Source organism: Coenobita brevimanus, chromosome 94 (genome assembly GCF_032717465.1).
Source record: "Coenobita brevimanus isolate Jiangsu-jjx chromosome 94, ASM3271746v2, whole genome shotgun sequence".
In the NCBI taxonomy this organism is placed as follows: domain Eukaryota; kingdom Metazoa; phylum Arthropoda; class Malacostraca; order Decapoda; family Coenobitidae; genus Coenobita; species Coenobita brevimanus.
The window spans coordinates 13,268,415-13,296,212 of NC_137047.1; the positions used below are offsets into that span (position 1 = coordinate 13,268,415).

The following is a 27,798-nucleotide window of genomic DNA, read 5'->3' on the forward strand; positions in this document are numbered from 1 at the left end:
CCAGAAACTCCTTTTCATTAGTGAAAACTGATTGGAAACATTTGTTCATTATTTCTGCTTTCATTGCCATATCTTTATAGACCTCTCCTTCTACTTTCAGTTTGGTGATTCCTCCTTTTTGTTTCAGTTTTCCATTGACAAATCTATAAAACAGTGTGGGTTCATCCTTACATTTGTCTATTATACCATTTTCAAAATTCTTTTCTTCCTCTCTACGTATTCTTGTGTATTCATTTCTAGTTTTTTTTTTATTCTTCCTTTTTTCTGTTGTTACCTCTCTTTCTCCAATTTTTCTACGCCTTGTCTGTCTCCTTTTTTTGCTAGCATACACCTTCTATTAAACCATTCCTTTTTTCTGTTTTCTTTCCCCCTGACTCTTGGCACAAATTTTTCCACTCCCGAATTATAGAGGTCTAGAAAAGTTGGTGAGGTCATATGTAAACACACTGTCTTCGGTGTCTTAGGGCAAACATGTAATAATCTGTCTTTAAATATATTTTTAACGAAAGATATGAGGCTTCTGGAACCTAACCCCCTATTTTACATGTAAACACATGTCTCGTTTTAGCTCGAAATTGATTTTGCACGAGGTTCTGCATAACCTATCTCATGTTGTATGAAGACTCTACTGTATCATCTCACCCAACTGTTCATCATTAACTTCATTAAAAGCTGGAACACTTCTTGCTGCTTCTACTGCTTCTTTCATGAGCTGTTCCTTCTGCTGACACTGTGTCTGTGTGTCCGTGTCACTGTCGGCACCATCTGTGATGAGGTGAGGGAGAAGTGGTGCCCTCCCATGCTTAATGGTAGCATTATTAATATTCCAGGCATCTACCATAAAGTTGACAGCCTGTCTGATATCAAAATGTTTCCAGAACGTTTTGATGGTATTATAGAATACAGTTACAGTATACAGTATTTTTATTATAAACAGCTCGCCAAATGTGAGATTCCTCTTGCCAGATTAGAGTGTTGTGTACAATCCCATCCCATCGCCAAAAGTGAATTCACCGAATAAAAACTCGCCAAATATGAGAGTTCACTGTACCTGCAACTAAAGATTCGATCGCGATATCAGTCATGATCTGATACCCAGGATCACCCTCGTTGTCATCCAACCAAACGCACTTCATCCACATCCACCTCATTGCCAGCCGCATGAAGAGATGCATGGAAGTCATCTATGTCAAGACCTAGAAAGTCATGCACCACATTGGCTCCGAGAAGCAGACAAGACCAACCACTTTCCAGAGTCTTGACAGGGACTTCCCTCCATGCACTGGTCCAGTTTTAGATGGCTGACTCGAGGTTGTAGTGGCGAATGTTTTCCACAGTCTGCTGGCCTTGCATGTCCCGTCCCTCCCTGCGCTCCTCCTTGTCCTGAGAACAATCATCACCTCGTCCAGCAACTTCCGACGGTACAGCCTCTTCGTAGCCATGATTACTCCTTGGTCCATTGGTTGGATGAGTGCAGTAGTATTAGGTGGCAAAAACAAGCACCTAATGTGGCCATTCTCAGCCACCAACTCCTTGACGGACGGATGTGCATGTGCATTGTCCAGACGAAAGAGTCTTTTCCTGGTTGCGTGGGATTCCCAATGTGATAATGGATGACCTCCATGACGAAGTGCTGGTAAAACCAATCTTTGAAGATCTTGGCTGTGAACCAAGCCTTCACAGAATGGTACCAAATGACCGGAAGGCCATCCATCAACCCACGAAGGCACTGAGGCTGCTTTGCATGGCCAACAATAACGGGCTTGAGCCGGTGCATCTCGTTAGGATTGGTGCAACACAAAGTAGATATCCGCTGCTTGGAGAGCTTGCATCCAGGTACACGCCTCTCCGTCTCCTCTGCTAGGGAATTCATGGGCAGCGAGCGATAGAATAGACCAGTTTCGTCAGCGTTGTAGACTTGACCGAGAATGAGATCCTCCCTGTCGATCAAGCCTTTCACCTTCTGCTGAAATACTTCTACTCTCTCCCCATTGGCGTCCAAAACTTTGCCATGGTCCTTACGGTTGGTAAGTCCATGTCGTAACTTGAAAGCGAAGAGCCACCCTTCGGATACCTTGAAAACTGAGGTGTCGTGTATCCTTGCGAACTTCTCAGCAGCTGCCTTCAACTCCATACCATGCACCAGCACACCAGCAGCACGTTGTTGACAATACCTAATCAACGTGGAGCGGTCGACTTCTGCAAACCTGGGAGGGTACATAATCTTCCCCTGCATGTTGCGTTTGGTCTTCATTATGAAGTCTGCCGTGTACTGGGTGAGTTTGTCCCGGGATTTCTTGATATCGAACAAGGTAGAGCGGGCCAGGTTGAATTCTCGGAGGATGCGGGAAGTCGACCATTCTGTGTCCACCTTCTCCAGTATCTCCCTCTTCTTCTCCTTAGTCAGAACCACTCGTTTCCACTTCTCAGGCGGCGCTGCCATCATCACACACACAGGTAAGAGGCAGCAGAGGAACAGCAGGGCCTGCAGCAGGTAGGGCACCACCACAAAAGCAAGCACATGACAGCCATTGTGACAAGCATGCAGTCACGATGGTAGGTAGGCGGGAAATGGAGAGGATGCATGGGCACTCTGGCAGACATCGGAGGACGTACGCGCCAAAACACAGCTGCCCGTTACTGCATGGCAAATACAAAGTAGGGGTGAAAACGTGTTTTTTTTTTTATATTACAGGTATTATTATTATTATTATTGCATTTTGTATGTTTTTTGGACATTGTTAGTGTCCGAGCACCCGAGCCCATAATGTCTAGGACCTGGGGTGTCCGGGACTTGGGTGTCTGGGTCGTACAGGGATTACTGTACTTTTGGGATTTGAAGCAGGATGTCTCCGTGCTTGTGTGCACGGCCCCGACTTGGGCATCGGTCTCAGCATAATGACTTATCCACTACTAGATAAACCATACATAGTGGCGTCCACGGCCCACCCTATGGCACTATCACTGAGCCCGTTCCTAATACAGTATCCCTGGGCAGAGGCTTGGCAGGGGAGGATGAGGCAAGGGGTCCGTGTGAGGTGGGAACTGAATCAGATGAGGAGGTTTCAGAAAACATCGTTCTACACCTGGCTAAGTCACAGAGAAGACTGAGACACATTTGCATCGGTTGGCAGGCATCTGCTTGTACCCTTTGGTAATAAGATCAAATGGTGGCCAGTTCAGACTGTGGTGTTAGTACATTTGTGGCTCCTCCTGTCGCCTGGCAGTCTCTGTCCACCCCTCTTGTGGCGGGCTGTGCTGTCACCTGGCGCTTAGGGGTTAAAATAGTTGCATCAGTACAGAGTACAGTAACCCACATTATACAATGGGGTTCCGTTCCTGAAAACCCCATCGTAAAGCAATCCATCATATAGCAATTCCATTATAACATGGAGTCAATGGGGATACGTTCCCAGACGTGCCTAAACTCTCACATACACACACCTTAGCACTCATATACATGAAATATCCTTATGTTTAAACATTTAAAGTAACAAATTAATAGTGAATAAAGAGAAAAAAGCATGAAAACTACAGTATACAGTAGATCTTACCTTTACTGAAGCAAGCAACGGTTGTTTATGTGGTTCCTAGACAATTCGCCATGAAGTCGACAATTCGTCGTCATAATATGGACGTTCCCCGTTAGGACAATTCCCCGTCATTCTATAAATATACTTATTACTGATTAACTGATACTTTAATAACTAATTCTCAGGGGGATCTATCAAAATCTATTTTCATTCAATAGCATCGGCTTTGGATATCATTTGTAAGTTGCACTTTTAGACAATATTTAACTTGTTTCTACCTTGCTGTAGTTGACTTCGAATTATGTTCTAGCATCACCCACAGCTGTTTTCATTAATTTCCATTGGTACTACAACATCCTGGGTATATTTTAAAACGACTTTGAAGAGGTACAAGTACAGTACTAAAAAACTAGTGTACTTCCTAAATAAACTGATATGAAAATAAACGACGGGGAATCATCTTGACGACGAAAAGTCCCGATGGCGAATTGTCTTGTTATTGTTGTGATGGCGAATTGACTTGATGACGAAATATCCCGAAACATTTATATAGACGTAACATGAAGATTATTTGTATAATTCCAAAGTATGTCGAGCATTCACTTAAGGTAATTAGGCATTTATATAAATGCCAATGTCTCATATGTAGCCTTATGCTAAGATGAAGGATCAATCATAAATCAGCTGATTCACATTTCAATATATTATTATTTTTCATTTAATGCCCATGATTTGATGCCATATTTTACATTTACTATATAAACAGTAAACCACCATCACTTTTATAACTTACATAATTAAAAAACTAGTGTACTTGCTAAATAAACTGATATGTAAATAAATGATGGGGAATTGTCCTGACGGCGAATTGTCCCGACTCGGCCTCACAGTCACAGGGACTCACAGCCCTCACTCATCAATGTCAGAACTGCCTGGCTGGGCAGGGCTAGCTGGCTGGGCAGGGCTAGCTAATGAGGCTGGGCCGGTGGACAAGTGTGTGTGATCTAATGCCGACAGTGTGAGGACGTTTTTGTTGCGTTTGCACATTCGCTGTTCACTGAGCCGCGGATGATCCATCGTTGTTGCAAATCGTTCCCATTGTATAGTGGGCATAGGGTACTAAAATTTTGACATTGTATAAGCGAAATATCGTACAAAGAGGCATCGTATAATGAGGGTTTACTGTACTACAGTTACACATTTCACGATTTTTTTTTTTTTTTTTTTTTTTTTTTTTTTTTTTTACAACCATATACAGTATATGGAAGTGCATTTGGTGAGGAGTTGCACCCCCATTTTTTTTTTTTTTTTTTTTTTGTTAGTATGTAATGATAACTATATTTCAGAGATATCAGTGAAGTGTTTTATCAGAATAAAGTACCAGTATGTTATAGTTTTATTTTTTGGGTAGAGGAGAGAATTGTAATGTCATGAGGTATGATTTAACAGATAATATATGGCCCATTTCATTGGGTAATAGTTGTACATTTATATTTTCCTTATTCTGTTGCTGGATCCAACCTTCCCCATTATTTTTATGGAGAAATATGCTTAGGAGGATGATAATGATAATGATGATTATTGAAGAAGGTACTGTGAAGTATGCAGGTAAGTAGGAGAAAATTTGGATTGGTAGAAGACGTTGTGTATGAGGTCTGTCCAAAAAGAAAGTCATCTTCATCATCATCATCATCTGAACCTCCTTTCCCACCCTAGGGCAGGGTGAGGTACTTTATCAGGGTACTTAAGCTCTTTCATTACTTGCAGTCTTATTCACCAACATACTTCCTGTTACAGCAACCCATGTTTTACTTTTCTGTCTATCTGTCTATCAGTCTATTGCCACATGCCTTAAATGCATAAGGGGTGGCCACAAACAAATCGCCTCCATGTTGTCCTGTCCCACACCATTTCACTGCCTTGCTTCCAGCTCAAACCCCCAGCTCTCATATACCTCTCCACTCCATCCCTCCATCTTATCCTCGGCCTCCCTCTCTCTCTCTCCCCTCCTCCACCTCATTCACGTACACTCTTCTCATCGGTCTCTCTATCCTCTCCACATGGCCAAACTTTTATCTTCATTTAATTCAGACCAAATGTTAGAGTAATTCACAGAACTCAAAGTCCATTTATGATGAACATTTCTCCATACAATAGGTTTAATATATTCCACCTCTCACCATTCATTACCAGCATCACATTTCTCCCCACAACTCTTGCATTGACCTTCCTCATGACTGTGTGTGTGTATATTTGCCTAGTTATAGTATACTATACAGGATTGGAGCTAAGTTCATGTTGTCCTGTTTCTGTATCTTAAGTGATCCAGTCTACTTTTAAACATATGGATGTTTTTTGCTTGCACCACCTTCTCTTCCAAACTCTTCCAAATGTCTATACATCTATTTGGGAAACTTAATTTTTTTTTATGTCATTTAAGCACTTACTCTTCTTTACTTTCTGTTCATGTCCTTTTGTCCCTCAATCATCATCTACAAACATATCTTCTCTATCCACCTTTACCAGTTTTCTAAAACCCTTAAATAATTGTAATGATATCTCCTCTCATTCTTCGCTCACCAAGCACTGGCAATTTCATTTTCTTCAGTCGTTCTTTGTAAGACAATTCTCTCAAACTTGATAACATCTTAGTCATCATCCTCTGTACCTTTCCCATTTTCTAACCTATTTCTTGAAGTGTTGTGACCATTTCACTGTTGCATACTCTAATTTTAGTCCACTCATGGATATGTGTGTGTGTGTGTGTGTGTGTGTGTGTGTGTGTGTATCTATCTATCTATCTATCTGTCTATTGCCAGATGCCTTAATCCCATAAGGGGTGGCCACAAACAAATCGCCTCCATGTTGCCCTGTTCTCTGCCATTTCACTGCCTTGCTCCCAGCTCACACCCTTCTCCCTCATATACCTCTCCACTCCATCCCTCCATATCATCCTTGGCCTCCCCATCCTTCTCCCCCCCCTCCACCTAACTCACATACACTCCTCATTAGTCTCTCACTCTCCATCCTTTCCATATGGCCAAACCACCAGAGTGTTTCTCCTGACGCTTCCTATCACATCCACATCCACACCACAACGATCCTTCACTTCCTCATTTGTCAGTCTGTCTCTCCATGTGCTCCACATGCTCCTGTCAGATACCTTATTTTCACAGCTCTCACTCTTGACTTCTGTCCCTCCAACAAGGTGTGTGTTCTATGTATATGTAAATATATATAGTCAGATAGATACAGACAGGATCCAGTAAACCATGCCCCAGTTTGTAGTTGCCTGTCATAACAATCGCCTGTTTTTAACACCCTGCCACAGTAATAGGAATGGGCTGTCCTCTTATAACATTCACCATGTTTGGGAAAAATAAGCTCAATACCCTCTGGGTATTGTTTTTCATTTGAAAGATGTGCATCTCAATTGTCGGCTATCAGTCATGGATTTTTTGTCAACCAACCACCCAATAGAGGAAAATGAGAAGTGCAGTAAAGTAAAAGAAGTGAAATATTAGGTGAACTTTGATCAGCAGCTGTCCATTTAGGGTGGTCATAGTAGTCAGGCCTGGGAGTAATTTTTTTTTTTTCCCCCTCTAGCGGTCGTAATTATGACCAAAATCAAAGCACAGTACTATGAGAGTGCTGTCCTGTAGACCTACTGATGTCCTAATGAACCTAGAATATAAGGAAATTGTTATGTAGGGGGGGACTCACATTACCTCTTACTGGGTGTTTCATTAAAAAAAAAAAAAAAAAAAAAAGCCTGTGTACTTGAAATTGTTGGAAAAATCTTAAGTAATAATTAAAAACCATCAAAAATACTTTTTTTTTTTTCTTTATTATGATGCGGCAGTTGTTAATTTAAACAGTTCCATCATTAAGAGGGAATGATGTAATTCAGGTTCAGCTGTCAAACCACAACCATTGCATCTTGGACACTGTTGTGAGAGGAATATTTCTTGTGCAACTTGCGTTAGCATATTTTGCCGAGCTTTGTGTGGAGAGGTGAATGGAAAGAAGCCATCACCTTAAGTTTAGGTGCTCTCCCATGTAAATAGTAAATGTTGCTATTGCTTGGCTCAGTGCTTTGTTTATAATGTGTTTGTTTTCAGATAATCTGCTTAGTCCCATATACTGTGTAGGTTGCATTATGATTTTAACTGAAAATACACCTGAAAGTAAGTCTGAAGACTTTTGAACTGCATCCTCCGTTTTGCTTACTTCCTCCATCCTATTGAAGTTGGATGCAATCCAAATATGTCACATGAACTAGACCCTATGTGTTGAGCTTTTTTGTTATGGTAACTTTTCATTGATGAATATTTCATCTAGTTTGTATTTGATATCAGATGTTGATGAGTGTGAAGAGAATTTACACTCATGCCAGCTGGGTGTTGAAGTATGTGTTAACGAGATTGGGAAGTATCGATGCCAGCCAATGGGACAGCAGGACCAGTATTTAAACACACCACACTCAGCCCACCAGTCTCAAGTCCAGAAGTGTCCTGATGGGTTTGACTTTGACCCCACATCAGTTCAGTGCCTTGGTGAGGATTGTTACTGTAAACCAATGCATTATTATAATAACTGTTTACATTGACAGGTATTCATAATTCATTTTGTTTAATTTTTAAAGGCTCCAACATGCTTGTGTGCTTCGGCCTTGGTCACCTAATGGCGGCTCTCCATGCTGCTTGATTTCTAGCAGCCTTCCTTTTCAGTCCGTTATCCCTGAGGTCATACCCAATGATGTCATCCCAGGTCTCACTCTCATTGACCTCATCTCAGGTCTTTTCCGGTCTGCCTTTAATGTTAACACTTCTCACTTTCTGCGCCCAATTATCATCCCCCATCTCTCTCCACATGCCCAGACCATCTCAGTCTCCCATTCCATCACAACACCAACACACTCCAGTCCCATCCTACCTCTCAATTCTTCCATCATTAACCTGCTTCTCAAGGATGCACTGCATATCCAGAAAATCATTGTCATTTCTGTATGTCTGAATATCCTCTTCCTTTACTGCCCAGGTTTCACAACCATACAGCATTACACTTCTAACACATGCCGTATACAGAGATCCCTTAGCACAGAGGGAGAACCTCTCAATGTCAGGAGAAGCAAAGGTTCCCTGATCTTTTTCCAACCATTCCTCATTGTAGCCACAGAGCTAGCTCCAGCCCCACCTCTGGCACATAACATGTCTCTCAGATAACAAAACTCTTCCATACACTCAAGAGACTCACTAACAAAATTAGTCCTTTCATGCCTAACAATCTCCACAAGCTCTCCCTGACACATGGTGACACATGGCACACATGAAATCAGCATTATCATGCAGTCTAGCTTTAATACCACCATATTTCTTGTCATCATCATCATCATCCGGACCTCCTTTCCCACCCAAGGGCAGGGTGAGGAGTAGCAATGTCCAGACAGCCCAAAATTGCCCAATCCAATGGGCCACGCATCTATTCATTCATCATTCAAGCCCCCGAATCCTGGCTCTATTGGATACGCCAAAAACATTCACCACGTTCTGTAGCTTCACACATCGTATCCAACAGAGTCAGTCCAGACACTGCCACGTTAAAAGGGGTGCCAAAAATCCCTGATCATACACATCTCCTCACAAAATTCATCCAGCCAGCTCGATCTCCTGTCAGTTCCCTAGCCTCACCGACTTCCAAACCTCTCTTCCTGACACATTCATCCACCATATCTCTCCACCTTCTCCTTGGCCTACCTCGCCTCCTCCCTCCTTCAAATTCGCTCAGATATACCTTCTTCACCACTCTATTGTTATCCATTCTCTCCACATGACCATACCAGCTCAGTACACTCTGTTCAATTCTGGTGTCCACCAACTTCCTCACTCCGAATCTTTCACGAATCACATTATTTCGTATCCTATCCACCCTCTGTACTCCACATACATTCCTCAGCAGTCCCATCTCCACTGCTCTTACTCTTGACTTTTCATTTTCATGCCACGCCATAGTCTCACATCCATATGTTAAAGTTGGTACTAACACTCCTTCACGTAATCCTCGTGCAGCTGCAACACTCAAGCCTATGTTTCTTATCAAGGCCTTCATTGCACCAGCTACTTTTCTTCCTTGTGTCACTCTGCTTTCAACTTCTTTTGCACATTTTCCTCTCTTTTCTATCACTGTATCCAGGTATTTGAACTCTCTCACCAATTCTAGTCTCTCCCCATTCACTGTTATATTGCACTGGGAGTCACCTTCTCTCTCAGTAACCATCACTTTACTCTTTTCTACATTTACTCTCAAGGAACGATGCTTACAGACATCAGCAAAACTCTGCACTAGCCTACCAAGTTCTTGTCCGGTACTTGCAACGAGTACTACATCATCAGCATTCAACAAATTTGAGATAATCCATCCATCACCATTCATTACCAGTGCCATCTCTCTCTCCATTACTCGCGTTTTCACTCCTCTCATCACCCCATTCATATATACATTGAACAACCATGGGAACATCACACAACCTTGTCGCACACCCACACTGATTGTGAACCATTCACTTAGATACCCATTAACCCTGACACATGCTTCACTACCATCATAAAAACTCTTGACGGCACCTAACAGCTTACCCTTTACACCGTACATGCGCAGAACTTTCAACAATCCTTCTCTGTCCACTTTGTCATATGCATTTTTCAGATCCATGAATGCCATAAACACCTTATGGTCCTTCTCACAAGCCTTCTCTACTATCTGTCTCACTGCAAATATTTGGTCCACACATCCTCTGCCACTCCTAAAGCCACCCTGTTCATCACTCACTAGGACTTCTGATATCTCTCTTACTTTCTCTATAATAATTCTTCCATATACCTTCCCTACCACACTCAGTAAGCTTATGCCACGATAATTCTTGCACCCACTTATTACAAACACTGCACAAGATGGAATTACTTTCCACGCCTCTGTGACAAACTGCACATGGGCACTTTCCCTCTTCTTTGATGGTACCAGCATCAGCCCTAGATACCATCACTTTTGTTTTATCTGCATTCATTGTTAAGCCCTTGTGCCCCATATCATCTCTCCACTTCCTAAATCTTTCCTCCACCAGCCTTTCATTCTCAGCAGTCAGCACCAAATCAGGAGCATACATCTCCCATGGGAGTCCATTTCTAAAGTCACGTGAGAGGGCTTCAAGTACCAAGATAAGCAACAAGGGGCTCAAGACTGACCCATGATGCATACCAACATTCACGGAAAATTCATCACTCATATCTCCATTCACCCTTACCTGGATGCATGCACCCACATACTGGTACAGAGCCATAACCACCCCAACCAGCCACTCCTCAATCCCAAGCTTTCTTATTGCCCAATTTACCACCTCCCTAGGGAATCTGTCAAAGGCCTTCCCCAAATCAACAAATACAAAGTACAGTTCCCTTTTCTTTCCTATATATTTTTCATGAACCTGTCGAACAGTGAATATGGCATCAGTGGTCCCTTTGTCTGGCATAAACAAAAACTGCATCTCATCAATATTCACTCTTTCTCTAAGCATACCTTCTAGTACTCTCTCCATAACCTTCATTACCTGGTCCAAAAGCTTTATGCCTCTATAATTTCCTCTTTCCAGGGCATCACCCTTCTGTTCATAAATGACTTCCTATTTATCATAGTGCTGTACACTGATTCTTTGCTTATCACACATTTGGTTATAGTGGTTTGTGTTATCACTGCAGGATGAAAATCAGCATTTCTACTATTATTGCACATATTTTGGATAAAAAAACATTGTAATCATGTACGTATGGAAGTGAAGCTTGGACCAGGTTAGAAGGACACAAGTCAAGAGTGAGAGCAGTGGAAATGAGTTATTTGAGAGGACCATGTGGAGTTACATGGAGAGACTGAGAAACGAGGAAGTGAAGGAGTGCTGTGTTGTGGATGTGGATGTGACAGAAAGCGTTAGAAATACATTGAAATGGTGTGGCTGTGTGGAGAGGATGGAGAACAAGAGATTAACATGGAGAGTGTATGCGAGTGAGGTGGAGGGAGTGGAGAGGGAGTGGGAGGCCGAGGATGAGATGGAAGGATGGAGTGGAGAGGTATATGAGAGAGGGGGTGTTTGAACTGGGAGCGGGGCAGTGAAGTGGCATTGGACAGCGTGACATGGAGGCGATTTGTTTGTGGCCATCCATTACGGGATTAAGGTGTCTGGCAATATATAAATAGATAGATCATGTACCCGATGTGATAGGAAGCGTTATGAGGAACACACTGAGGTGGTTTGGCCATGTGGAGAGGATGGAGGGTGAAAGACTGACGAAGAGAGTGTATGTGAGTGAGGTGGAGGGGGGAAGAGGGAGGGGGAGGCCGAGGATGAGATGGAGGGATGGGGTGGAGAGGTATATGAGAGAGGGGGGTGTGAGTTGGGGGCAGGGCAGTGAAATGGCGGGGGACAGGGCGACTTGGAGGCGATTTGTTTGTGGCCACCCCAAACGGGATTGAGGCGTCTGGCAATAGATAGATAGATAGATAGATGTACCCGAGCTGGTTTCTGCTGACAGTGATCGTGATTATCTGTAGTTTCTAATGGCTTTGAGAGATTCTAAGATGATGCCACACTCAAGGAGGTAATCCCAAGTGGTGGACCACTAACTGTCCACTCCCTAGTTTCAAAATCCCATAACTCAAACCCATCTCATATCTCTCTGTGGTATATGTTTCTTCCTTATTGTGCCTTTTCATCACTTTCTATTAACTAAATCGTGCATATGTTTGATTCTGATACTTACCATAACATTGTATATGTACTGGTGTACTCTTTAATGGATGTAATTTGTTGTAAAAGGGAAGCTTTGAGCGTTAACTTGGGATGCCTGGTACCAGTTAGGATAAATCCCTTAGGTTCTATGCTTTCACTATTCTGCAATTCTGTTATCCCTCACCATGTTCATTACCAGTTATGCATGATAACCAAGAGATCAGTGTACTGTATTTATATTTATAAATGAAGAGGTTGTTGTACATCCAATGACCTGTTTTTCCTAAGGGCTTGAATGATACATGATTGAGTGTTACGCTCATTTCCTTGGGCATTCTGTTAATAGTTATCCCTCTTAAATGCTTTTTCTTTCACCTCATCCTTACATGGGGAAAAGAATGGTCATGATGATTACTTTTTGGTGACGATAATTTAGTTTCTTAAGATAGCTACTTGAAAAAAAGTAAACGGGTTGCCCCAGTTTATAAATCTCTACTTTGCATGGGGCACCGTTTCTACCGTTTCTTTATTGTTACAACTTGATCAACTGAAGAAGCCTCGAAGCAGGGATGTGCTGAACAGCCCTCTAAGTGAAATTACATTTCGGAGGCTCCATAACAAAGAGAGAGAAAGAGAAGGACTTTTCTGTCGGGGAGATCTTTGTTGAAACATTTAGGAGAGAGGTGGAAGGCTTCATATGCAAGTGAGAGTTTTGTCATAACTAGTTGTTGAGGAGAGAGGCTGTGAAATTACTCCTGCATGCGCAGTTGTGTGTGTGTGTGTGTGTGTGTGTGTGTGTATTCATACCTACCTAATTGTTCTTACCTAATGTATCTTGACAGAAATGAATCAGACTTGTACTTTCCCATGTATTAAATCATTTTTATCATACATATCTTTAAATTTATGAATAGTTTTGGCACACATTATTTCATTCGATAGTGTATTCCACTGACCAGTTGCCCTATTTGGGAAGCTGAATTTCCTTGTCATTATCACCCCTCTTTGTTATGCAGTTTTTTGCAGTGTCCTCTTGCTGATGCTTCCCCATAGGTTATATACTCATCCATCCATCCATCCATCATCCAATCCTACATTGCCCCATGAGGAGCATAGGAGCCCGGGGCCAGGCAGTTGGTCGCGACATTTAAGATGAGAGTGACCAGCCTTACTCATCACTGAGTGGCATTACATGAGCAATCAACCCTAACCACCTCTTGGATATAAACTTTCACCAGCTCAATCTGATGGGAGCACAATAATTACCCACTAAACCACCAGGCACCAAAATTTGGTTATATGGTTACCGCCCAGCGTGGTAAATGGTTTCCTGGTGTACAGGAAACCATCTGGCTTGTCACTCAGTGTAGAGTCACCCACAGGCAGAAGGAAGAGGAAAGAATGAAGGAGAGAAAGGGAGAAGAGGGAGTGTAAAGACACCTGTAGGCAGAAGGACAAGGAAAGAATGATGGAAAGAAAGACAGAAGAGGATGGAAGGAAAGAAGGATGAAGGAGAGGAAGGGGCAGACACCTGACAGCAATACTACATCAAGTGAGTGGATGGTGAGCACCCCCACCAATCACAAAGATTAATGTCTATTTTCTCTCTCCCTGTGATGCATTTATATAGCATAATCATGCCTCCTCTTTTCTCTGTCTGTCTTGTAATGTTTGTAGGTTCAGTTTTTCTAGTCTTTCTTCCTAGCTTAGATCCTTGAAGTTTGGTACCCATCGTGTAGCTGCCCTTTGTACTTTTGCAATCTTGTATATGTGTTTTTTGAGATGTGGATTTCAGACTACTGATGCTTACTCCAGGGTTGGCCTGATGAATGATGTTATTATCATTCTCAACATGTCTTCAGTTATGTATGTGAATGCTGTTCTCATATTAGCAAGCAGTGTATACATGCTCCTTACCTTTTCATTGATGTAGTCAATTAGTCTGTTATTGATAATCACTCCTAGGAGATTGATAATCACTCCTAGATCCTCCTTCTCAGATATACCTAGGGTTGGACTTCCTAGCTTATAATCGCAGTCAGGTCTTTTTCCAGTTTTGCCAAACTTAATTACATGGCATTTGTCCACACTGAATTCCATTTGCCATCTAATGCTCCAATCATGAAGCTTATTTGATTATTCTGTTAACTCTCTGCAATAGTCTGTGTTTTTAATTCTCCTTTGTATTTTTGCATCATCAACAAACTTATTTAGTTAGCTTCCATTTCCAGTCTTTCTGTCTGTGTCGTTGAGATACACTAAAAACATTACTGGTGTCAGCAGTGAGCCCTGTGGAACTCCACTGGTCACTTCCTTCCATGATGAATAATTTCTCCTTAATACTGTTCTCATTTCCCTTTGTCTGACAAAATCTTGCATCCAGCAGTACAGATTACCTTGGATTCCTCCTTGATGGTACAGTTTCCATAAAAATCTTTGGTGCGGTACTCTGTCGAATGCTTTCTGGAAATCTAAATAGATACCATCTACCCATCCTTCTCTTTTCTGTAGTATTTTTGCAACTCTGTCATACTAGCTTAATAGATTAGTAACACAAAATTTTTCCTTTGTAAAATCAAGCTGTCTTTGTTATCATATTGTATTTTTCCAGATGGTTTACCCAAATTTTTTTTATCAGTTTTTCTAGTATCATACAACACTGGTCAGGGATACTGGTCCGTAGTTGAGTGGATTCTGTCTATTTCCTTTCATGAACAGGGGAACAATGTTTGCCTTCCTCTAAAAATCAGGTAGTTTACCTTGACTTAAGAACTACATGAATATTAAATATTTTGGTCTGCTTAACTCTTCTGCACAGTCATGTAGCATCCAACCTGAAATTTCATCAGGACCTTTCGCCTTTCCTTTGTCTAATTTGCTCAGCTCTTCCTGTAACTCTTGTTCCAGTATTCATATATCTGGTAATATGTGTGGGCATTCATTTTTCTTATCATCCTTCTCAGAATTACTTTCTTCTGTAAAAACTGATTGGATTTTTTTGTTAAGTACTTCGCAAATATCTTCTTGGATATAGAGTATCCCCTAATCCATAGTGGACTCTATTTTAACTTTAGTTTTGCTTTGGATGTAGCTTTAAAAAAGCTTTTGTTTATTACCACATTTATTTTAATGTCTTCCTTTTGTTTTTGAGCTTCTATCCTTATCATTGTATAATCATTTGTTACCTGTTTATAGCTGATATATGCCCTCTTACTATTGTGTTTTTTTTTATAAGTCTGGTTTCTCTTTTGATTTGTTACATTTTATATTAAACCATTTCTTTTTCCTTATTTCTGTTTCTTTGTGCAGAGGGACATAATTTCGGTTTCATAAAATTTATGGAATTTTCTGTATGTATCATTTATATCTTGTCCTCTAAGCTCCTTCTCCCAATTTATTTCCAAATCATGGTAGTTCCCCTTTTTGTAGTTTAGGCTCTTTTTTGTAACTTTAATTACTGCTAACCATAGCATATGCAGTCCTGAAGTAGCAGTTTAATACTGCATGGTCACTTTTGCCAAATGGAGGGTGATACACTCTGTTGTTGAAATCAATAATGTAAGTGTGTGTGTGTTCTTACGTAATTGTGTCTTTACAGGAATAAGTCAAGCTCGTACCTTCCTGTGTCTTAAACCATTTTCATCGTACATCTTAAATTTATGAATTATTTTGGCACACACTATTTCATTCAGTAGTGCATTCCACTGATCAGTTTCCTTGTTTGGGAAACTAAATTTTGTTATGTCTTTCTCACCTCTCTTTTTATGCAGTTTTTTGCAGTGTCCTCTTGCTGATGCTGCCCATAGGTTATATATTCATTATGTCTATTTTCTCCTTCCCTGATATGCATATTTATAGCATAATCATATCTCTTTTCCATCTCTTCTATAGTGTTGTCAGATTCAGTTTTTCTAGTCTTTTTTCATACCTTAGATCCCTTAAGCTTGGTACCCATCTTGTAGCAGCCCTTTGAACTTTTTCAATCTTATCTATATGTTTTTTGAGATGAGGATTCCAGACTGCTGATGTATACTCCAGGGTTGGTCTGATGAATAATGTTATTATCTTTCTCAGCATGTCTTCATTTATGTATGTGAATGCTATTCTCATATTTGCAAGTAGAGTATACATGTTCCATACGTTCTCACTTATGTGGTCAGCCGGAGATTGTCTGTTATTGATAATCACACCTAGGTCCTCTCTTTCTGATAGGTGTAGGATTTTACATCCTAACTTATAATCCCAATCTGGTCTTTTCCCACTTTTACCAAACTTGATTATTGAATTCTGTTTGCCATGTATAACTCCATTCTTGAAGTTTATTTAATTCTTCTGGTAGCTATTTACAAGAGTCTGTGTTAGTAATTCTCCTTTGTATTTTTGCATCATGAGCAAACATATTTAGATAGCTTTCATTTTCATTGTTACTATCTGTGTCATTTATAGACACCAGATACACAATTGGTGCCGGCACTGAGCCCTGTGGAACTCCACTAGTCACTTCTCTCCATGATGAGTAATTTCCCTTAGTACTGTTCTCACTTCCCTTTTTCTGAGAAAATCTTGCATCCAACAGTACAGTTTGCCTCGAATTCCTCCTTGATGGTATAGTTTCCATAAAAGTCTTTGGTGCGGTACTCTGTCAGATGCTTTCTTGAAATCTAGATAGATACTGTCCACCCTGTGTGTGTATTTACCTAACTGTATTTACCTAATTGTGATATACAGGAATTGAGCTAGGCTCGTGGGGTCCCGTCTCTGTTTCTCTATAAGTCAAATTTACATTCAAACTCATTTAAGTTTTTAGACTGGACGATCTCTTTGTCTAGGCTATTCCACAGGTCTATACATCTATAAGGAAGACTATATTTCTTGATATCCTTCAAGCAGCCTGGTTTCTTCAGTTTCATTCCATGTCCTCTTGTTACTCTCTTATTCCATAAAAACAGATCTTCTTTGTCAATTTTATCTACTCCCACCATGGTCCTGAACACTGCAATCATGTCTCCTCTCTTTCTCCTTGATTCTAAGGAAGGCAAATCCAGCTTTTCCAGCCTCTCTCTGTATGACAGATCTGCCAGACTGGGGACCTTCTTAGATGCTGTTCTTTGTATTCTTTCAATCTTGTTTGTATCTTTCTTTTTGTGTGGGGACCACACTACTGCTGCATATTCTAACCTGGGGCGAATCATGGCCACTATCAATTTTTTCATCATCTCATCCATATAATGAAATGCTACTCTTATATTAGTCAGGAGTTTATATGTCTCTCTAACTGTCTTGTTAATGTGTTTTTTAGGTATGTGGTAACCATAGGGGTATTTGCCTTCTTAGTGTGACTGGTATAATATATGGTAGAATACTCATTGATAGGGTTAGGCATATGACAGAGGAGCTAGTTGGAGAAGAACAAGGGGGATTTAGGAAGGGAAAAGGGTGTGTAGATCAGATATTTGTTCTAAGATGTTTAGTGGAGAAGTATCTAGAGAAGGGAAGGAAAGTGTATGCTGCCTTCATGGACTTGGAGAAAGCTTATGACAGAATAGATAGGCAAGGTATGTGGAAGGTACTGAGAATATATGGATTGGAGGGGAAATTGTTGAGTGCTGTGAAGAGTATGTACGAGGGAGCTAGGGCTACGGTGCGAGTGGATGGTGAGCTGAGTGAGTTCTTTGATCTCAATGTGGGACTGAAACAGGGGTATGTGATGTCTCCATGGCTGTTTAATATATATATGGATGGGGTTGTAAAGTAGGTGCAGGGTAGGGCAGTGGATGTGGGGGTGGCGTTAATGAATTAGGGTGAGATTTGGAAGCTTCCGGTGTTGCTGTTTGCTGATGATACAGTATTGTTGAGTGAAGATGAATGGGAGTTGCAAGGTTTGGTGAATGAATTTGGGACAGTGTGTAGGAGGAGGAAGCTGAAAGTTAATGTAAACAAAAGTAAAGTTATGGTGTTTGAGAGGAATGAAGTCACAGAGTGTGCAGTGAGATTGGATGGTGAGGATATGGAGAATGTGAGTGCATTCAAGTTCTTGGGTAGTGTGATGAGTAAGGATGGAACTTTGGGGGATGAAGTACATGAAAGGGTACAGCAGGGAAGAAAGGTTGTTGGTACACTGAAAGCAGTGATGAGAAATAGGGAGGTGAGTATGGAAGTTAAGAGGTCACTGCATGATGGTATTGTGATCCCTACCCTGACATATGGAAGCGAGGCGTGGACCTTGCAAGAGGGGAACAAGTCAAGAGTGAGAGCAGTGGAAATGAGTTACTTGAGAGGAGCATGTGGAGTGACGTGGAGGGACAGGTTGACGAATGAAGAAGTGAAGGAACGTTGTGGGGTAGATGTGGATGTGGTTGGGAAGATTAGGAGAAATACACTGAGGTGGTTTGGACATGTGGAGAGAATGGAGAATGAAACACTGACTAAGAGGGTGTATGTAGGTGAGGTGGAGGGAGGGAGAGGGAGAGGTAGACCGAGGATGAGGTGGAGGGATGGAGTTGAGAGGTATATGAGGGAGGGGGGGGTGAGTTGGGGGGAGGGGGTCAAATGGTGGGTGACAGAGTGACTTGGAGGCGTTTTGTCTGCGGCCACCCTTTGCGGGATTAGGGCGTCGGGCTAGATAGATAGATATTACATCGGGTTCTTTCGTAAACCGTAAGTCTAGTCTTTCTGTAACTCTTTAATTACTGTGTATTTACCTATTTGCCTATTTGTATTTACCTATTTGTAGTATACAGGAATTGAGCAATGCTCGTGTTGTCCTGTCTCCATATCCACATTTATCAAGTCTACCTTTACACACATGTTTTTCTCATGCACCACCTCTTTGTCTAAGTCATTCCAAATATTTAAGTATTTACCTAATATACCTAATTGTGATATACACGGAATGTACTATGCTCGTGGGTTTCCGTCGCTGTTTCTCAATAAGTCGAATTTAACTTTAAACTCGTTTAAGTTTTTAGACTGGACGATCTCTTTGTCCAGGCTATTCCATAAGTCTATACTTCTGTAAGGAAAGCTGTATTTCTTGATATCCTTCAAGCAGCTTGACTTTTTCAATTTCATTCCATGTCCTCTTGTTGCTCTCTTATCCCATACAAACAGATCTTCTTTGTCAATTTTATCTACTCCCACCATGGTCCTGAACACCGCAATCATGTCTCCCCTCTTTCTCCTTTCCTCTAACGAAGGCAAATCCAGTTTTTCCAGCCTCTCTCTGTATGACAGGTCTGTCAGACTGGGGACCATCTTCGTTGCTGTTCTTTGTATTCTCTCAATCTTGTTTATATCTTTCTTTTTGTGTGGGGACCACACTACCGCTGCATATTCAGACCTGGGGCGGATCATGGCCACTATCAATTTTTTCATCATTTCCTCATCCATATAATGAAATGCTACTCTTATGTTAGTCAAGAGCTTATAAGTCTCTCCAACTATCTTGTTAATGTGCTTTTCTGGTGACAAACTATCTTGGACCAGCACTCCCAAATCTTTCTCTTCTCTCCTTTTTGTGATTAATTCATTACCCAAAAAATAATTCAGTGATGGTCTCCTGGTACTTTTACCCATTTCCAATATTTTACATTTCTTTACATTAAATTTCATTTCCCACGTCCGGCTCCAATTGTGTATCCTATCCAAATCCTCCTGCAGTATTTTACAATCCTCCTCAACCTCTATCTTCCTCAAGATCTTTACATCATCAGCAAACAGACTTGCATAACTGTTCACTCCATCTACCATATCATTTATGTAAATCAGGAACATTACTGGCGCCAACACTGAGCCTTGAGGGACTCCACTTGTTACTTTCCTCCATCCAGACATCTTTTCCTTTATTACTGTCCTCATTTGTCTGTCTCTCAAAAAGTCTCTCATCCATTCCAGAAGTTTTCCCTTTAGTCCTCCTATATATTCTAGTTTCCACATTAGTCTCTTATGAGGTACCTTGTCAAAGGCCTTCTCTAAGTCTAAGTACGCACAATCCACCCAACCATCACTCTCCTGTACCACATCAATCGCTCTTGAGTAAAAGCTCAACAAGTTAGAAACACATGACCTTCCACTTCTGAATCCAAACTGACATTCAGCCAAAATATTCATCTCTTCCAGATATTTTATCCATCTGTCTTTCAGGATTCTCTCACACAATTTTGCAACCATGCTGGTTAGAGACACTGGTCTATAATTCAGGGGTTCTTCCCTGTTTCCTCCCTTGTAAATTGGTACCACATTTGCCCTCTTCCATTCTTTTGGCACTTTCCCCTCTTCCAGTGAGCATACAATTAAGCTGTGAATTTTATCCGCCAGTTGTTCTCTGCATTCCTTCAGTACCCAATTAGAAATTCCATCAGGTCCTGGGGCTTTCCTTACATCTTGAGTTTCCAGTAATTTATACACTTCCTGTACCTCCACTTTTATATCTTTCATCACCGGAACATTTCTAATCACACCCTTCCCTTCCACAAGCTCCTTTTCTTTAGTGAAAACTGACTGGAAACGTTTGTTCATTATTTCTGCTTGCATTGCCGCATCCTTAAAGACCTCCTTCTGCTTTCAGCTTGGTGATTCCTTCCTTTTGTTTCAGTTTGCCATTAACAAATCTATAAAACAGTTTGGGTTCATCCTTGCATTTGTCAATTATACCTTTTTCAAAATTCCTTTCTTCTTCTCTACGTATTCTTGTGTATTCATTTCTTGTTCTTTTATATTCTTCCTTTGTTCTGTCGTTACCTCTCTTTCTCCAATTGTTCCACGCCTTATCTCTCTCTTTTTTTGCTATCATACACCTTCTATTAAACCACTCCTTTTTCCTGTATTCTTTCCCTCTTACTCTTGGTACAAATTTTTCCACTCCCAAATTATAGAGGTCTAGAAAGATATCCCACTTCTTCTGTATCTCTCTTGTTTCTCTGAATTTTCTCCAATCCGCATTTTCAAAAAAGTTTCTCAGTCCTGTAAAATTTGCTTTCCCAAAGTTGTATCTTCCCTGTCTATGAAGCTCATCTCTTGGCTCGACGTTTCCTATTAACATCTGGAACTCAATGACCACGTGATCACTTTTTCCCAAAGGACAGAGATATTCCAATGATTCTATTACAGTAATCACTCTAATATCCGGACGCCCAATAACCGAACATCCCCACTAACCGAATCTTATCGTCCTGGGATCAAACATTCCCAAAATGGTCCGAAAATCCAAAAAAATTTAAAAAAAAATCGATTTTTTGCCGTCCGTAATATGAACTCGCCACGTGAGAGCATTGTTTTGGTTCGTCATTCCTCCGACGTCCGATAGAGCGCCGCTGCATCCTCCCCACTTCCCGCCTGTCTCTCACCGCGACTGGACCTACGCTCTTCGCAATGGCTGCCCACGTGCTCGCTTTTGTGGTGGTGCCATACTTGCTGCAAGGCCTCCTGCTGCTCTCTGCCCTCCTCTTAGTCTGTGTGATGATGGCCCCGCCTCCTGAGAAAAGGAAGAGAGTGGTGTTGACTCTGGAGAAGAAACGGGAGATATTGGAGAAAGTTGATGCGGGTTGGTCTTCTTCACGCATTCTCCGTGAGTTTAACCTGGCACGGTCGACTTTGTTCGATATCAAGCGTTCCCGAGACAAACTCATGCAGTACACGGCTGACTTCTTGTCGAGAAGCAAACGCAACGTGGAAAGGAAGGTTATGTTTACCCCCAAGTTTGCAGAAATCGACCGATCCACGTTGATTTGGTACCGACATCAACGTGCAACTGGTGTGATGGTACATGGAACGGAGCTGAAGGCTGCTGCTGAGAAGTTTGGAAGGCTTCACGACGCCCTAGACTTCAAGGCATCCGAGGGTTGGCTCTTCGCGTTCAAGTTGCGACATGGCCTTACTAACCGTAAAGCACATGGCGAAGCATTGGACGCTAACGAGGATGGAGTTGACGAGTTTCGGCACAAGGTGAAAGGCTTGATCGACAGGGAGGGCCTCACTCTCGGTCAAGTCTATCACGCAGACGAAACTGGGCTATTCTATCGCTTGGTGCCAACGAACACTCTAGCCGATGAGATGGAGAAGCGTGTACCTGGCCGCAAGCTTTCCAAGGAACAGATATCTGCTTTGTGTTGTGCCAGTGCTAACGGCATGCACCGGCTTAAGCCCGTTATTGTTGGCCGTGCAAAGCAGCCTCGGTGCCTTCGTGGGGTGATGGATGTCCTTCCTGTCGTATGGTACCATTCTTTGAAAAGTTGGTTCACAGCTGTGATTTTCAAAGACGGGTTTCACCATCACTTCGTCAAGGAGGTCATCCATTACCAGACGAAGACACTGGGAATTCCTCGCGACCAGGTAAAGGCTCTCCTTCTCCTCGACAATGCACCTGCCCACCCGTGCGACAAGGACTTGGTTGCTGAGAATGGCCGTATTAGGTGCATGTTTCTGCCACCTAATACGACTGCTCTCATTCAACCCATGGACCAAGGAGTGATCGTGGCAACAAAGCGCCTGTAACGTCGGAAGTTCCTGGACGAGGTGATGGTTGTTCTCGAGGACGAGGACGAGCGCAGGGAAGGACGTGACACTCGAGGCAAACGGACTTTGGAAAACCTTCGCGGCTACAACATCGTCTGCGCTGTACAACTGGGCTAGTGCATGGAAGGAAGTCCCTGTGAAAACTCTTGAAAATGGTTGGTCTCGTCTGCTTCTCAGAACAGATGTGGAGTACGATTTTCTAGGGTTTGACGTGGATGACTTCCATGCACGGCTACGTACGCACGGCGACGATGTTGATGTGGACGATGTTCGTGAGTGGTTGGACGACGACGAGGGCGATTCTGGGTATCAGACGTTGTCTGATATCGAGATCGCGTCTTCGGTTGCTGGTGTCAGTCCCGAACTTGAAGATTCCGACGACGAAGGCGACGATGATGCGGACTCTCTCAGCAGGACACTACTCCAGCCATCCCCAAGCTGAGCGCACTCAGGGAACATCTAGAGTTCGTCCTAGACTACCTGGAACATCCGGACTGCGACAGGGAGATGGGGCCCTTGGGACTCGTGGAGGAAGTGCGTGCTTTCCGGCAGCGCATCATCAATCGCCAGAATCGTCGGTCCTTGCGTCAGTCAACGATTGACAGTTTTTTCAGGCCCGTGACCCCCGCTGTGCCCAGCCCTGGTTCCACTCCGTTGCCTCCCCAAGACAGGCCCTCATGCTCCGAGCCACAGCCCAGCACATCAGCTACAGTGGAGTCACCACTCGATGTGAGTTTGCGGCTATCTTCAGAGTCTTCTGTAGTCGGTACGCCATCACCACGACCCACCGATGCACCCCTTGGTCGCCTGCCAGTGATACTCTCGGACTCTGACGGTGAATAAACAGCAAGAACTTCTCCACTAGACCACACGGGAATTTTGAGTGTTGTGCAGTGAAAAAAACGGTGTGTTGTGTTAAGGTTTTCGAAATGAGAGAAAAGACTCAGTAGAAAAAAAATTTAACGTAACTAACCTTCTTTGTTTTGGCTTTAGAAATTGAAAAGATTGGGAAAAGTTTATGTGCAACACGAAAGTTAACTGGAACATTATTTGGACTAAAGTGAACACTGTGAAGAGAACGGACTTCTGTGTGTTATTGACTAAGTTCAGTGCAAGACTTCAGGAAGAGTGTACTGCAAGTGCTTCTGGAAATCGTTCCTACTGTCAGAGTCCGAGAGGAGGCAGTTATTCATCGAGGTGGCCAGGGACTTGCTGTAAGTAGCCAGAATGTTTCATATTGTACTTTTTTCCATACTATACTTACCAGAATGTTTCATACTGTACTTTTTTCCATACTATACTTACCTCATGCATGTGCAGTAGGAATGTGTTTTTCAGAGTTAGGTTCGGTTAGGGTCCATAAGTACCAGAATGTTTATTAATGTATGAACATACTTCTAAACCCTCATTTTATGTTTCTTTTGCATTTATTTCAGTCATTTATGTGCCTTATTGGTGTGATTTGGGTGTTAAATAGGTGCTATGCATGTCCGGAGGGAGTTGTATAGGTGTTTCTCTGAGTTAGGGTCCATAAGTACAAGTCCATAAGCTGGGGCCCAATATCCGGACGAAACCAATATCCGAACCTACCGATGGCTCTATTGATCCGGATATTGGAGGGGTTACTGTACATCGGGTTCTTTGGTGAACAGTAAATCTAACCTTGCTGGTGTGTCTTCACCTCGAAACCGTGTCTCTTCTTTGACCCATTGCGTCATCACATTATTCATTATTATATTTAATAACATAGTGCCCCACGAATCCTCGCCGCCTCCCGAGTACCATTCCTTCCAGTTCACCTCTTTACAATTAAAGTCACCCACCAAAATTATATTATTGCTTTTCTCACTTATTTTTTGCAAGTAGCTAGCCATATCTGACAACATCTCATGGTATTCGTCATCCTTCCATGCTCTCATCTTTGGGGGAACATGCACTACCGCCATATCTCTCTTAACATTCTCTCCAGTTTCTAATTTCATATATATCACTTCAGCCCTGCCTTCTCCCATTTCCACAGTATCTACATTTATGTTGTTCTTCACTGCTATCATCACTCCTCCTCCCTTTTTTTCTTTTCTGTCTTTTCTCCACAGTTTGTATTTACCATCTCCCAAATGAACATCAATATCTTCTCTTAATTTGGTCTCTACAAACCACATGACATCAGGTTCATGTTCTCTTAAGAAATCATTAATTTCGATTCTTGTCGATATGAAACCATCAACATTAGTATATATCACCTTCAAATTATTTTTGACATTATTAATACCCTCTTCTCTCCTACTCTCTGTCCGTACCACTTCCTCAACTTCTGATCTTTCACAACCATCCCCCTTAGTTTCCTTCACTTCTATTTCCTTAAATACCATTTCCTTACTTTCATATCCAATACTCTCCAAAAAAAAGTATTACATTCTTCCTGTGTCCTCTTATCATTTTTTTCCTTTACTTCTTCCTTGTGTGTGTGCATGCGTGCGTGTGTATGCTTGCAATCAGAATGACCAGGTAAGATAATGTAATCCATGGAGATATGTCCACTGGCTGAATGCAGCATTTCAGCAGTAATAAAATTCTCAGTAATATACCTTCTCTTAAGATCTCTACTATCACGTTTTGAAATGCTTAGTGGTAGTATAAATTTGTTGCAACCCTTCTTCCTAAGGGTGCATCCTGATGTAGTGTTGAGTAGAAAAACACGTAGATTTTTTTTGTCCGCAGTATAACCCCCTCACAGTGATATTGCATTTTTCATTTATTCAGGCTAGCACTAGACACTTTAATTCATTCAGGCTAGGAATGGACCTCTAATAATCAAGGAATTAATTAATACTGTTTGGCTTCTTAAATTTTATAAATTCACTCCATATTTAATAAAAAATAATCTTGCAGCAAGAATGGAAAAATAAAAGTATGTCATCACAATAAAGAGGTTAATATAAGTACAGTATTTTAGAAGATTGAGAGAGAACACCACTCATGTATTATTTGCTTATAATGATTGTGATGAAATTGGGTAGGAGTAGGTGGCGTTTCCTAACATTGAGCATGTTTCAGTTGCCTTTCCATTGCTGGGGATATAAGATGGGATTTTATGGGTTTTAAATGTAGGTGGAGGCTGTGAACTTTCCAAAAATTGATAGCTGTGGATGAAAGGTTAGAAATGGAGACCTGGTTATAAATGGATAGGCAATGTGGCCAGAGCAAACATTGCATGATTTTCCTTTAGTTCATTGACTTCTAGTGGTTTCACTTAGCTTCCAAAATTTTATGGTGACATCCAGAAGAAAATTTGTAAGCATTATTTAACTTGCCCACAAGTGATGTCTTATAAGGGAAATAAATGGCTCGCTTGGTAAGCTGCTGTACTCACGCAGTTGCAAGCGCTGGTTCGAATCCTCTTCTTAAACTCTGATTCTGGGAGACAGGGATCAAGTGTCCAGTGCCTTCCCTTTTCTCCCTACGTGTCAAGTGGGGTTGGTGGAGGATTAGTGCCCCCCCCTGTAAAACAATTAACTCTAAGCCCCTGGCCACCCCGTTTGGGATATATGGCGTCTGGCAATGAATGAATGAATGAATGAACATTGAGGTTAGAGTTGTGAGAGATAGCTTGAAATAGTTTTTTTTTATTTGGAATGTGGTCATAGAGTATGACCTCAGGGTTAAGGAACTGAATGCAGAGGCTGCTAGAGATCAAGCAGCATGAAAGACTTCAAGTGAGTGACCAAGACCGATGCACAGGAGCATGTTGGAGCCTTTATAAATGAATGATCAAACAAAAAGGCATCATATGAAGGCATTAAGAGTGACTACCATTTCACTAAGAAGTGTACCTCAACGTGAATAAGATTGCCTGATTGCAGCAAGTAAAAAGAGTATGCATCATTTTACTAAAAGGATTAAAGGGTTGGTGGTAATGATGTTTGTGATTTTATGACTTCTTTCCTTGGCTGTATGAAATTGTATAGCACACTGTAAATACAGGAAAGGACCAACTTTATTGCATTTGTTTTCCTACAGACGTTAATGAGTGCACTGATGGTTTACACAACTGTGCAGTGAGGGAGCAGTGCTTGAACACCCTGGGAAGCTTCCTTTGCCAGCCAAGCCACCGCTGCCCTCCTGGATTTGCTCCAGACCCTGTTACTGGACAATGCCATGGTGAGCAACTACCTTCTTTGAAGTTATACACCTGTAGTAATAAAGAGAACTAATTCTCAGTTGCTTAGATTTCATCACAAAAGTACAGGATGAGTCACTGCACTGTCACCCTAGAATAATTTCAATATTTTTGTTGTTTATGAACCAATTTTAAGTGAAAATTGGTACAGTACAGTACTACCTCTATATATGATACCCCTAGATGCGATACCCCGGCTTAACGATGGGGGTAGAAATACCACCATACCCCACCTAACGATGGCCAAAGCCCGGTTTAACAATGGGTTTTGATTTTTTTACCGGTTTTGATTATATTTTAGACTAAAATTGTGTTTAGGTTGATTTATAAATTGTTTTTTGACTTAGATTAATGTTTTTTAACCATTGGTGGGGTGAACATTGTCATTTTGGGGTACAGTCTACTAAACTTGAGTTTTTCTGGACTTATATTTGACGGTTTTCAGTTTTTATTTATTGGTTTTAATGAGTTATTTACAGGTGTTAGTCTTAGGTTAGCTTCCTTGACTGCTGTTAGGCCATTTAGATTGGCTTTAAACTTGTTTTGGGGCTCATTTGGGTGGATCTTGGGCTTGGTCTGTGGGGAAACCCAAGGCTGGTAAACACTCCACATGGCTTTACATGTTAAAAGTACCCTAATATATGATACCCCGCCTAACAGTGGGGTTATACCTAACCAATTACATCGTTAAACCAGGGTATGCCTGTATTTACTTTCCTTACTCCATTGTGTTTTATCCAGTAGTGCAGGAGCATGTGCAATTCTGTGGGCATTTGTTGAAGAAAGCATGGCACCTA

The 27,798-nt window shown here is 41.7% G+C and overlaps 1 protein-coding gene across 1 annotated transcript in view; it reads left to right on the forward strand.

Annotated features, from left to right (window-relative positions):
- Window positions 1-27,798, forward strand: part of LOC145413007 (uncharacterized) — a 468,549-nt gene that overhangs the window by 129,613 nt on the left and 311,138 nt on the right. The window contains exons 13-14 of the mRNA XM_080282828.1: window positions 7,892-8,089; window positions 26,842-26,982. Of these exons, the coding sequence (XP_080138954.1) occupies window positions 7,892-8,089; window positions 26,842-26,982 (339 nt within the window). The remainder of the gene's footprint in view (window positions 1-7,891; window positions 8,090-26,841; window positions 26,983-27,798) is intronic.